Source organism: Delphinus delphis, chromosome 15, assembly GCF_949987515.2.
Source record: "Delphinus delphis chromosome 15, mDelDel1.2, whole genome shotgun sequence".
NCBI lineage: Eukaryota > Metazoa > Chordata > Mammalia > Artiodactyla > Delphinidae > Delphinus > Delphinus delphis.
Genome location: NC_082697.1, coordinates 15,185,340 through 15,197,558, shown reverse-complemented (window position 1 = coordinate 15,197,558; position 12,219 = coordinate 15,185,340). Strand labels below are relative to the sequence as shown.

The 12,219-nt window shown below is 39.3% G+C and overlaps 1 protein-coding gene across 2 annotated transcripts in view; it reads left to right on the top strand.

The window, feature by feature from the left end:
* Positions 1-12,219, top strand: part of STK4 (serine/threonine kinase 4) — a 90,364-nt gene that overhangs the window by 23,005 nt on the left and 55,140 nt on the right. For both annotated transcript variants that reach the window (XM_060030729.1, XM_060030730.1), the window contains exons 7-9: positions 1,559-1,696; positions 4,214-4,342; positions 5,060-5,246. In XM_060030729.1, coding sequence (XP_059886712.1) covers positions 1,559-1,696; positions 4,214-4,342; positions 5,060-5,246 — 454 coding nt within the window. The remainder of the gene's footprint in view (positions 1-1,558; positions 1,697-4,213; positions 4,343-5,059; positions 5,247-12,219) is intronic.

Sequence of the window (12,219 nt, the reverse complement as noted above, 5' to 3'; positions counted from 1 at the left end):
CCCCTCCTCTCTTCTGATTAAATAGTCCTTCTATTAATAGACTTAACAGTTATTTATTTATTAAAATTTATTTTATTTATTTATTTATTTTTGGCTGCGTTGGGTCTTTGTTGCTGCGCACGGGCTTTCTCTAGTTGCAGCGAGTGGGGGCTACTCTTTGTTGCGGTGCGCGGGCTTCTCATTGCAGTGGCTTCTCTTGTTGTGGAGCACAGGCTCTAGGCACGTGGGCTTCAGTAGTTGTGGCACGTGTGCTCATTAGTTGTGGCTCGCGGGCTGTAGAGCACAGGCTCAGTAGTTGTGGCACGTGGGCTTAGTTGCTCCATGGCATGTGGGCTCTTCCTGGACCAGGGCTCGAACCCGTGTCCCCTGCATTGGCAGGTGGATTCTTAACCACGGCGCTACCAGGGAAGCCCCCAGTTTTTAAAAAAGTATTCATGTGCCCAAAGATAAGCTCCTGTCTTTTTGGGGGGGCAGAAGTGGAGAAGGGTGGGAAGATTTACTCGTTATATTTTTAGATTTAAAGAATATAATTTAAGCTGATTATTGCAAAGAGTTTTATGGGTTTTTGTTTGTTTTTAATTAATTAAATTTATTTATTTTTGGCTGTGTTGGGTCTTCGTTTCTGTGCGAGGGCTTTCTCTAATTGCGGCGAGCGGGAGCCACTCTTCATCGCGGTGTGCGGGCCTCTCACTATCGTGGCCTCTCTTGTTGCGGAGCACAGGCCCCTAGAGCGCAGGCTCAGTAGTTGTGGCGCATGGGCTTAGTTGCTGTGTGGTATGTGGGATCCTCCCAGACCAGGGCTCGAACCCGTGTCCCCTGCATTGGCAGGCAAACTCTCAACCACTGCGCCGCCAGGGAAGCCCCAAGAGTTCTATGTTTTTAAAAAACTGTACCTCTTTTATTGGAAACTCAATAAATAATACAGACATACCTCATTTAATTGTGCTTCACTGTATTGAGTTTTTGACAAATTGAAGGTTTGTGGCAACCCTGTTTTAAGAAAGTCTATCAGTGCCATTTTTCTTTTTCTTTTTTTTTAAAGACTGTTTTTAAAAATTAATTAATTTGTTTGGCTGAGTTGGGTCTTAGTTGCGGCATGTGAGCCCTTTGTTGCAGCGTGCGGGCTTCTCTCTAGTTGTGACACGCAGCCCTAGAGCATGCGGGCTCAGTAGTTGCGGCGTGTGGGCTTAGTTGCCCCACAGCATGTGGGATCTTAATTCCCTGACGAGGGACCGAATCCACGTCCCCTGCATTGGAAGGCGGATCCTTAACCACCGGACCACCAGGGAAGTCCCTATCAGCGCCATTTTTCCAACAGCATTTGCTCACTTTGTGTCTCTGTGTCACATTTTGGTAATTCTCACAATATTTCAAACATTTTCACTATTATTATATTTGTTATAGTGATCTACTTTGAGATACCTGGATTTTTGTTGTAATTTGGATGTGCTTTAGTGGAGAAGAGAAAAATATTTTATCAAACTCCAAATGTATTTCCAGTCATATTTTTATTGGAGCATCACTTTTATTTTGCCAATTTTTTTTTTTTTTAAACTAGGCAATCTTCATGATTCCTACCAACCCACCTCCCACATTCCGAAAGCCAGAATTGTGGTCAGATAGCTTCATGGATTTTGTGAAGCAGTGTCTCATAAAGAGCCCTGAGCAGAGAGCCACGGCCACTCAACTCCTACAGGTATGAATCACCCTGGGGTGCTGCCTCTTCCTGTTTCATTCACAGGCTGACCAAAAGATGCTGTTAACCCACCTACATGGAGATGGTAAAGAGGTATAAAATATTCCCTTTGAATGTAACTGCTTAACCCACCTACATGGAGATGGTAAAGAGGTATAAAATATTCCCTTTGAATGTAACTGCTTAGAAAAGACATAGAGGATAAAGTTAAATCATTGAACAAGATAATAAGAAAATACAGGGCTCTATGGGATTAGAGAACAGGAACTGACATTTATTGAGCACCTACTGTGTGCTAGATACTTTGCATGTTGTGCCATTTAATCATCACATACACCCTGTGAGAGAGGGGTATTAATTTACTTTTATAGGTGAGAAAATGAAGATTTAGAGAGTTAACTCATTTAGAGCCACTTAGCTGGTAAACAGCGAAGCCAGGATTAGAACCTAAGTCTTTTTGATCCCAAAGCAGGAGTTCCATTAAAGATACCCAGTTCTGACAGAGAACTGGGATCAATGGTAGGTGCTGTTGTAGCTCAGGGTGGAAAGAGGCCACTTTGGACTAAAGATGCAAGGACGGCTTTCCTGGAGGAGGTAACCTGTGTGCTTGGGCCTTGAAGGATGGGTGGGGTTTGGCAGGCAGTGTGCTTAATAGTTAGGAGCTTGGATTCTGGAGCCTGTCCTGGGGTTTGAATCATAGCTCCCTGTTTGCCAGCTCTATGACCTTGGGCAAGCAACATAACCTCTCTGTTACTTTAGTTTTCTTATCTATACAGTGGAGATCAAGTACCTGCCCCATAGTTGGTTCTGAGGATTAAGTGATATAATGTGTATGACTTTGAACAATGCTTTACACATATTAAAGGTAGTATATAATGGATTTGACAAATACCTGCTATTATTACTGAGCTAGGCCAATGGTTTTCAGTCATGTCAGATCCAATGCCCCCTTTTTATAACCAATGCATATTTTTTTTTAACATTTATATAACATTTATAATCCTTTTGGAATGAAACTCATGGATGCTAAAGTCTGTTTATGCCCAAAGTTTAAAAAGAATCAGGGTAATGTTGGTGCTATGATGGAGAAATATGAGAATAATAATTTATAATAATACAAATGTCAATATAGAAATGCTCCAGCTTTTCAAGTTATAGACATAATGAAGTAATGAGACAACTGTATCTAGCATCATGAATGAGTTTAGATTTAAGAGCAGTAAGAAGAACAGAAACCATTCCATTCAAGAAACACAGGAAAATGAGTGTATGGACACTAACAGAAATCTAATGTTAAGTAATAACAGGGCAGACTCATTTATATATAAGAGGAGGGAAATGATCTTATAGACTTGCCCAGTGGAGAGAACAAGGAAATACGATATTCTTGCAAATAAGCTGGGTCTTATTTCCAAGAGCAGTGGCAAATTCTTTTCCTGCCTGGATGGGGTACTGATGCAGTTTTATGGACAAGATATCTTCTGTATTTCGATCGTACCACACGTTGAGGTATACTGTCCGCTTCTAGGGTCCTTGCAAAGACCTTGGAGCCCATATCCTCTGGTGGGTGCTGGGGAACAGAGAATGGATTACAGATAAACACTGAGGGCAATGTCAGAATAAGTTTGGAAAACAATAGGCAATGCTCCCCCCCGCAAAAAAAAAGAATTTCCACATGTAACTTTCACAGTATAGATTTCTTACTGTGTTACAAAGGCAGACAACAAAAATATAAGATGGTATTAACATTAAAAACTTTAAACTATTTCTATGAAGGAAAGTCAGCAATATCCCTGTGTTTCAAGTATCTTTGCAGATTGAATAATATTGGGGCCTACATCTGTTACATATTAGTGACCAGTTTTAGTATTTCTGTAGTAACTACACTTCGGCACTAGTTGGAAATGCTATAGGACATTGAATAGAAAGAACAAGCAGGAGGAGTAAACTATTCAGTGATTTCTGAACAATGTCTTTATTCCGCTTAAGCCCCCTCTCCAGAATCACCTCCCAAATTACTAGACTTTTCGCTTATCTCTTAAAGAAGTTCGTAGGCATTATTTATCAAAGTGTATATGTACTCTGAGACATTTTAAAGATATGGAGTATTTGCTGTGGTTCGTTGTTGTATAAGACTGTTCCACATGTTACGGGATTACTTGTGTCTCTGCCCCCTTTCCTATGTCCCATGTAGTTTGTGTTCTCCAAACATTGTAGCAACAAGCTCCCAAGACGTTTACAGAACTTCCTCTAGGGGGCAATGCCAGCCTGTTGAGAATCTCCAGAGTTGGTAGAGAGAAATGGAGGAAACATTCCAGCCAAGCCAGAAAAGGTGGGCCAAGCCTGCATGCACCTGCTCACCGTTATAAAGGAAGTGTGAGTTAGCTGTAGTCCAAAGCATAAAGAGAAAGATTAGATTCACTGATTGATTCAACAAAGATTGTCAAGTGCCTACTGTGTGCCAGGCAGTGTTTTGGCACTGGTACCATATAAACCATCTTCAACTTTCTTGCTAAGCACCCATTTGTCAAGAGTGCCAAAGGAGTGTCCATACTGCGGGATTTAATTAACGAAGCCATGGACGTGAAGCTGAAACGCCAGGAAGCCCAGCAGCGGGAGGTGGACCAGGACGATGAAGAAAACTCAGTGAGTGGCAGTGGCAGGCGTTGTGGTGGGCCTCGGGCGTCAGTGCTTGTTATTTCATGATTGCCAGCCAGGTAAGATGAGTTGGAGATGTGGGTTCCACCTGGAACTGGAGGCTCTTCTTGCTGACCGTGTCCTGCCTGGGACCAGGGCTTGCTAGAGGCTTGCTGGATCTGTGTCTGTTCGTCTCCCGTGCTTCCTCAGACACTTCCACATTTTATTCTCTTGCCTCCTTATCTTTTCTTCAGTTTAACTTTTTATTCGGGAAAGAGAATGCTCAGGTCTGAGACTGGATTTTCCCAGGCCCTTTTGGGGAGTCTAGGATCCATACTAAATATGTAGACTTTACATGTGTGTGATCTTCTTTGGTTGAATAAGAGCACTGTCAATGGAGTATAACCTTTAAAAATCGTGACCCAATGTCTTTTACACCTGTAACATATATAATATTGTACATCAATTATAGTTCAATTAAAAAAGAGTGCTCTCGGTTCTAGAGAGTTGGGTTTAGAACCCAGGTAAGCATCAAATCCAGAAATATTTGCACCAAGATAGTAAGAGTAATTCAGAAAACTCAATCTTTTTTTTTTTTTATTGGAGTATGATTGCTTCAAACGGTGTGTCAGCTTCCACTCCACAACAAAGTGAATCAGCTATGCATACAGAAAACTCAATCTTTTGATCAAATTCGCCCTCATTTGAGATTTCGTCCTTTTCCAGGAGGAGGATGAAATGGATTCTGGCACGATGGTCCGAGCAGCGGGGGACGAGATGGGCACCGTCCGAGTAGCCAGCACCATGAGTGACGGGGCCAATACTATGATCGAACATGATGACACGTTGCCATCTCAGCTGGGCACCATGGTGATCAACTCAGAGGAGGAGGAAGAGGAAGGCACTATGAAAAGTAAGGCTCTGATTAAACAGACTAACTTCGCAGGCAGACCACGCACATTTCCAGAGAGAACAGATTCTCATGGTCCACGTGGACTCAGTCTTGAAGCTCCCGTCTGTTGTCACAGTCAAAGGAGTAAGAGTGCTGGAGGGTTGGGGCAGCAGTGGAGGGTTCGGGGAGGGAGGAAGCTGGCATGTGGAATCAGAGGCAGGAAAGCATAAACAACAAGAAGGGATTGACTTTCAAACCTGAACGGCCATTCTCTCGTTGAATGTTGTCACTTTTTCCTTCTTTTCCTTGATCTGTGGAGGTGAGCACATACATTTGTTTTTTGTTTCTTTTTTCCAAAGTGATTGTTTATTTTATTTTTGTTTAATTTATACTGATTGTTACTGATTTAGGTGATTACGTGACTGTTTAATTTATATTGCCCAGATCAATGTATGATGGTTCCAATGGTTCTACATCTGGGCCAGCACTTGGTATGGGCAGGCTTTGTAAATGTGGACGACCTAGTAGGTGTGTAGTGGTATTTCATAGTGGTTTTAACTTACATTTTCCTAATGACTAATGCTTTTGAGCATATTTTCATGTATTTCTTGGTCATTTGCATATCTTCTTTTGCTTCTCCCTCCTCTCCTTTGTGCTTTCATTATTATACATTTTACTTCTACGTAGCACATACGTTGTTTTAATGCATAATTCAAAGTGTAGTGAAATTCTGAGCTATTTATCATACATATTATCTTCAGTCTGTTTTCACGGTACTCTGTGTGTCTAAACCAGACTTACCAATTCTCAGTTAGTCTGTTAAGGATGAATGTACAAATTGAAGAGTCCTATCCAGTCCCTTCTAGTGTAAGCCCATCTCTGCTGCTTTTCTTATGCTGCTGATCATTTTTACTTGGCCTATGACTGAGGCCTAACACCTGTGCTCGGTTCCCGTTGAAGAGGGCCATCCTTTCCTCTCCCTTCAGTTGTTTCCTTTCCCTTTACTCTGTGCATTACAGACCAAGCCATGGAGAAAAGGAATTTGGGAGTACAAAGTGGTAATAATAATTGAGTTCTAAACGTACAATTTAGCCTGAGCTTTGCGTAGGTTTAAAGCATTAAGTCTCTATGATCTTCTCATCATCTTTTTTTTCTTTCCTTTTTTCTTTTACTTTATTTTAAATTAATTTTTATTGGCATATAGTTGATTTACAATGTTGTGTTAATTTCTGCTGTGAATCAGTTATACATATACTTATAACCACGCTTTTTTAGATTCTTTTCCTGTATAGGTCATTACAGAGTATTGAGAAGAGTTCCCTGGGCTATACAGTAGATCCTTATTAGTTATCTGTTTTACATATTGTAGTATGTATATGTCAATCCCGATCTCCCAATTTATCCCTCCCCTCTCCTTTCCCCCTTGGTAACCAAAAGTTTGTTTTCTATATCTGTGACTATTTCTGTTTGGTAAATAAGTTCATTTGTACCACTTTTTTAGATTCCACATATAAGTAACATTTTCCTTCCTTTTTTTTAAAATTTAGAGTTTCTTCCTCGAAACCAGGGACTGATTGGCAAACTATGGTCCACAGGCCAAATCTGGCCTGACACCTGGTTTTAGCAATAAAGTTTTATTGGAACACAGCCGTGTCCATTCATTTGCTATTGTCTATGACTGCTTTTGCACTACAAAGGCAGAGCTGAGCAGTCGTGACTGAGACCATGTGGCCCCCAAAGCCTGAAAAGTTTACTGTCTGATCCTTTACAGACAGAAAAAGTTCTCTAACCACTGCCTTAGACCAACTGCTTTGTGACTGATTAATTCAGTCAATAAATTTCTCTTCAGTATCCCAGGTACTTTGCTAGAGGCTGAGGATACAGCAGGGAATGAAGAAACAGTCCTTGCCCTGAAGGAAGTCACTGTCTAGTCTGTGGGACAGACCATTTAATTACACTTCAGCATATGAAATGGGCTTTAAAACAGAGGTAATCTGAGGGTGTTGGCGAAGCAGAGTGGAAGAGTATTTAATTTAGGCTGGGGATTACTGACAAATTTCTGGAGGAAAAAGGCAGGAAGGTTGGCAGTGAGTAGGGTGGGTGGAGATGTTCCAGCAGAGGGAGCCGTGTCCACAAAGTCCAAGTGGCAATGAGTTCAGGGCAACTGCAGCTGGTTTATTGCAGCTAGAACACACGGTTCCAGGGCTTTAGATCTCAGGCAGCCCTCTTGAATTTTCACCTTCCAGGTCTGTGTATTTATAACCAACCCTTTGTTTTTGAAGGGAAAAGGTTTTCTTGTTTTCTTTTTTCTATTTTGGGGCCAAGGCTCATCATCTGTGTTTGGCTTCAGGTCAGAATTATACAAATGGTGAAAGAGTAGTAATACTGCTGATGGATGTGTAAATAGATCTAACTTTTCCAGAAGGTAGTGCATATCAAGAGTTTAAAAAATTCAAGCCTTTCACTCAGTAAATTCCACTTCTAGGAATTTGGCCCAAGAAAATAATTGAAGATATAGAGAAATTATATTCTAGCTTTACAAAAGTAAAAAGATACATTAACATGTTAATATGTACATAGAAAAAAGACTGAAAAAACCAATCAAAAGGCCAGAGGAAAATAAACCAAATATTAAAAGTAGATAATGGGATTATAGGTATTTTAAATTTTATTTATTTTCCAAATTATTTTCTAGAGTTATTATCAGAGAAAAAAATCCCACCAGAAATACTGCCGATATCATAGTGTATTCTGTAAATTAGGACTTTGAATTCTGCATTGCCTTAAGAATCCTTTTTTTCTCCCTTCTTCCTCCTTGCACTGTTTTTTATGGCCTTAAAAATGGATATTTACAAAGAGTTTATTAAAACATTGTCACTGCCTGTTAGTGTCTCTTTAAATCCTTATCGAAAATGAAAATGTGTTCTTACAGTATGTTTCAGTCCCTGGACTCAAGATTTGGTGTTACGTAAATTATCGAGTGAATGATACGTACTAAATTTATTTTTTCTTTTGCTCTTTTAAGTAGCTAGCCCGTGTGATTTGTTAGGAAGGTTTGTTTTGCAGCAGTGAGCTGCTGACTTCTTTTTGTTGACTCGGAATGCTATATCTTCTGCTTGTTTTAAGGGCTTTAATTATGCAGATGATTATAATCCCTGTGTAACATAACTAGACTGACCCATTAACATGTGTTGTGCATGTACGTGTTATGGGAAATCCACCTTTTTAAATTTAAAGAATTAATTTTGTTCCAAATGTAATTTTCGTATTTTAAGTGCTCATTAATTCAGTGGGTTGTTTGTTCAGTTTCTGAGCTTGGATAGTTTTAGCATGTCTAATGAGAAACATGAATCTTTTATTATAGTCATGAGGGAAAAACCCATTTAAAAACCTCAACAGTCACAGCTAAGTGACGTTAAGTAAACTTAGTTCATAATCTGTTTCAGGTCTTGTAATTCAGTTTTGAGTCACAAGTTAGATAGATTCGCCACTTAATTCTGAGATCTTTACTCATTATTTTAGGAGCTATTGAAGCTTTTCATTATGGAAAATGAAAATATATACACTTACACAGAATAATATCATGACCCCTATTGACATGTAACCAGTTTCAAAAATAACTCACTGCCCATCATATTTCAGCTCTCCACCAAAGAGAATAACAAACTGAATTAATTTAAAGCAGATCTCAGACATTAGACCACTTCTTCATATCGATTTCTAAACATTTAAAGGAGACTATCTGACCAAGCTTGGCTTAGATAATAACTATCTGTGTTACATTGGACAATTCTCTTTCCTTATATGGGCCTCAGTGCCTTAATCAATAAAAATAAAGAGTTATTAATCTTCTCTATTTTCCTTGTCCCTTGTAGCTCTAATTGTTTATAAAAATGATATAACTCATGACTAATATAGAACTGAAGTTTCTACAGGTTAAAATTTGTGAAAATGAATAGAGTTTCACCTGGTACCTTAGAAAAGTTAGATATTTCAAATGCCTCTGTTCTCATTTACTGTATTAAAAATTATGTATACCAACAGTATTACAACAGTATTAACGCACTGTTACAAAAGAAAGTAGTTCACCCCTAAGTCCTCTCACTCCAGCAAAGAACTCCTTTTCTTGACCATATGCCTGTATAGTTCCTATATGGTAATAATTTGCTTAGATATTCTAATTTCTGATTAATTTCTCCTGAATAAGCATATACATTTTTCATGTTGTTGCACAGTCCTTTTTATATTTATCACACTTAACAGTGTTTTTTGATCATTTACCCATTGCTGGGCATTTTGGTTGTTTCCAGTTTTTCACTAGTACAAATAACTCTGCAGGGAACATCCTACATACAAATTTTGCCTTCCTTTTAATGTTTCCTAGGAAAAATTTCCAGAAGTGTTTGAACAATTTAACGTGCAGGTATTGCTATATTGTCCTCCAGAAGGTTTGTACCAGTTTACCTTCCACAAGGATTAGTAGCAGCTATCAGTATCCTTAGTTTCTTCCCTTTACAGCCATTTCTCCATTATATTTTCCATTTTTTAAAATCTCTCTGTGCCATTTTCTGGGTGTTAGCCCTGGATTCATCTTCTAATTCTATAATTCCTTTTTGAGCCATGTCTAATCAGCTGTTTGACCCAGACATTGCGATTTTTCCGGTGGCTAACATTTGCTATGGTCACATGGCTAGTAAACGCGGGAGCTGGGAATTCGAAGAACTCCGAAGTCTATGGTCTTTTCATTCTACTGAACTTCTGATTTGTTCTGGAAGCCTACCCTTATGTTAATGGGCATTAGATCCATAATATAAAACCCATGAAAATTCATGGTAAGACTGGTGCTGGCTTTTGAGGGGATTCTAAAGATACCTTTTTTTTCTTTTTAAGAAACAGTTGTTTTTTTTTCTTTTTTTTTAACGTATATATATATCTATTCTTTTTCGAATTCTCTTCCCATTTAGGTTGTTACATAATATTGAGTGGAGTTCCCTGTGCTATACAGTAGGTCCTTGTTGGTTATCCATTTTAAATATAGCAGTGTGTACATGTCAAACAATTGTTTTTTATATATAAATTATTTATTATACCCAAGAAGATAGACATTATAACTGTTAATAATAATCATTAATGATTAGGCACTTAATATCTACCAGGTACAGTGCTTAATCCTTTATAAGCATTTCATATATTTTAATCATTACAACCGTGATGTGTGGTGTTTTCATAGCCCGCCCCTGGCCTTTTACAGAAGCAGAAACTGAATTGCAAAGAGACTAAGTAACTTGCTCATGATTACATAGTGAGTAACAGAAGAGCCAAGACCTGAAGCCAAATACGTTTGATTTCAAAGCTCATGCTCTTAACCATTATATTATCCTGCTCCTCAGCAGAGCCCCTTTATTAAGTTGTTAAGGGACAGGACCAAGGCTCATGTTACAAGGGCATCTGATGGCAAGTCTCAGCTTGCAGTGTCCCTTGCTGGTTGTTTGAGTAGCTAGCCTCGCTCTGTGTCTGCCCAGGATTTCCAGACACAAAGGGCACAAGGTTTTCAAAGGGAACCTGCCTCTGATGATTTTGTTACATCTGAGGGAGTATGTTTTGGTTGTGTGTATCTGAATCTACCATAAAGAATCAGATTGCGGTTGGAGGGAGGGTTAGAGTGGGGTGTGATTTGATTGCTTTATGAGAGACCCCAAGAATACCTGTCAGAACCATAGAGGTAAACCATTGTCCACACTACTTTGAAAACCCGTGCCTGGATAAGCTATCAGTTTGGGGATTTTGGAAGGCTTCTCCTGTTTGTCTGTGTCACTGGGTTTTTTTGCATTAGGACCATAGAAGAACTTTGCCCTCACTATTTGAAGGGCACATTCCTGAGGTGACTTGAGAGGTTCTGTGTCAGTGTCAGGGTCCTTGTACTTTCTCTGGGCCGGCAGAGGGAGCTCTGTCATAGGTTATGAGTTTAAATGGTGTTCCCACTTGTGTCCACAAATCCCCTTTCTATGGAAGGCTTCATTCTAGATCAAGACTGTTATTTATTTATATTTTTACATCTATTTTAAGTAACCACAGCAGCACTAGAGCAATGTCTTTATTTTAGGTAGGAGATTGGATACCTCATACTTGGCAAAGTTCAGATAAGACTGAAGTCAGTTAGAACGTTTCAAAATAGTTTAAACTTTTCCTTTCTCTTCCCACATTTCTCAGTAGACCTTAACCAGAACTGATGTTTTCTTTCTGCAGCGTGGTACCACGCATATAGTTTCGAACCTGTCATCAGCTAAAATGGCCCTAACAAAGTAATTGAATACATTAAAAAAAATAAAACTTAAAATTCTTGTGCAGAACTGACTTGGGAAAAGTTATTATTTTGTTGTTGTTGTTTTTGTTTTTTTGCGGTACGCAGGCCTCTCACTGTTGCGGCCTCTCCCGTTGCGGAGCACAGGCTCTGGTCGCGCAGGCTCAGCAGCCATGGCTCACGGGCCCAGCCGCTCCGCGGCATGTGGGATCTTCCCAGACCGGGGCACGAACCCGTGTCCCCTGCATCGGCAGGTGGACTCTCAACCACTGCGCCACCAGGGAAGCCCGGGAAAAGTTATTTTATGTATCAAAATAAACATTAACGATGTCAGTTTATAGCTTTGCTTGTGTAGCCTCTTCAGTTTTCGTTTAATTTATTTCCATGTTGACTATACAAGTCTGATGCTTACTTTGCGAGTAGCCTTTGCCCTTTTTCTTTTCTTTTTCTTTCTTTTTTTGTTATTGGTTTGCAGTGGTTCTTTATATGTTGGATACTAATTTTTTTATTAGTTATGTGCATTGTAAATATTTTCTCCCAGCTTGTGACTTGTGCTTTTAATTTTTCAGGATATTTTCTTAGAAAGCAACTTTTGTTTTCATGAAATCACATTGGTCTGAATTTTCTTATACTGTATTTTTTTTGTGCCTTCTTTAAGAATTCTTAATAATATATTTAAAAAATTTTTGTTTT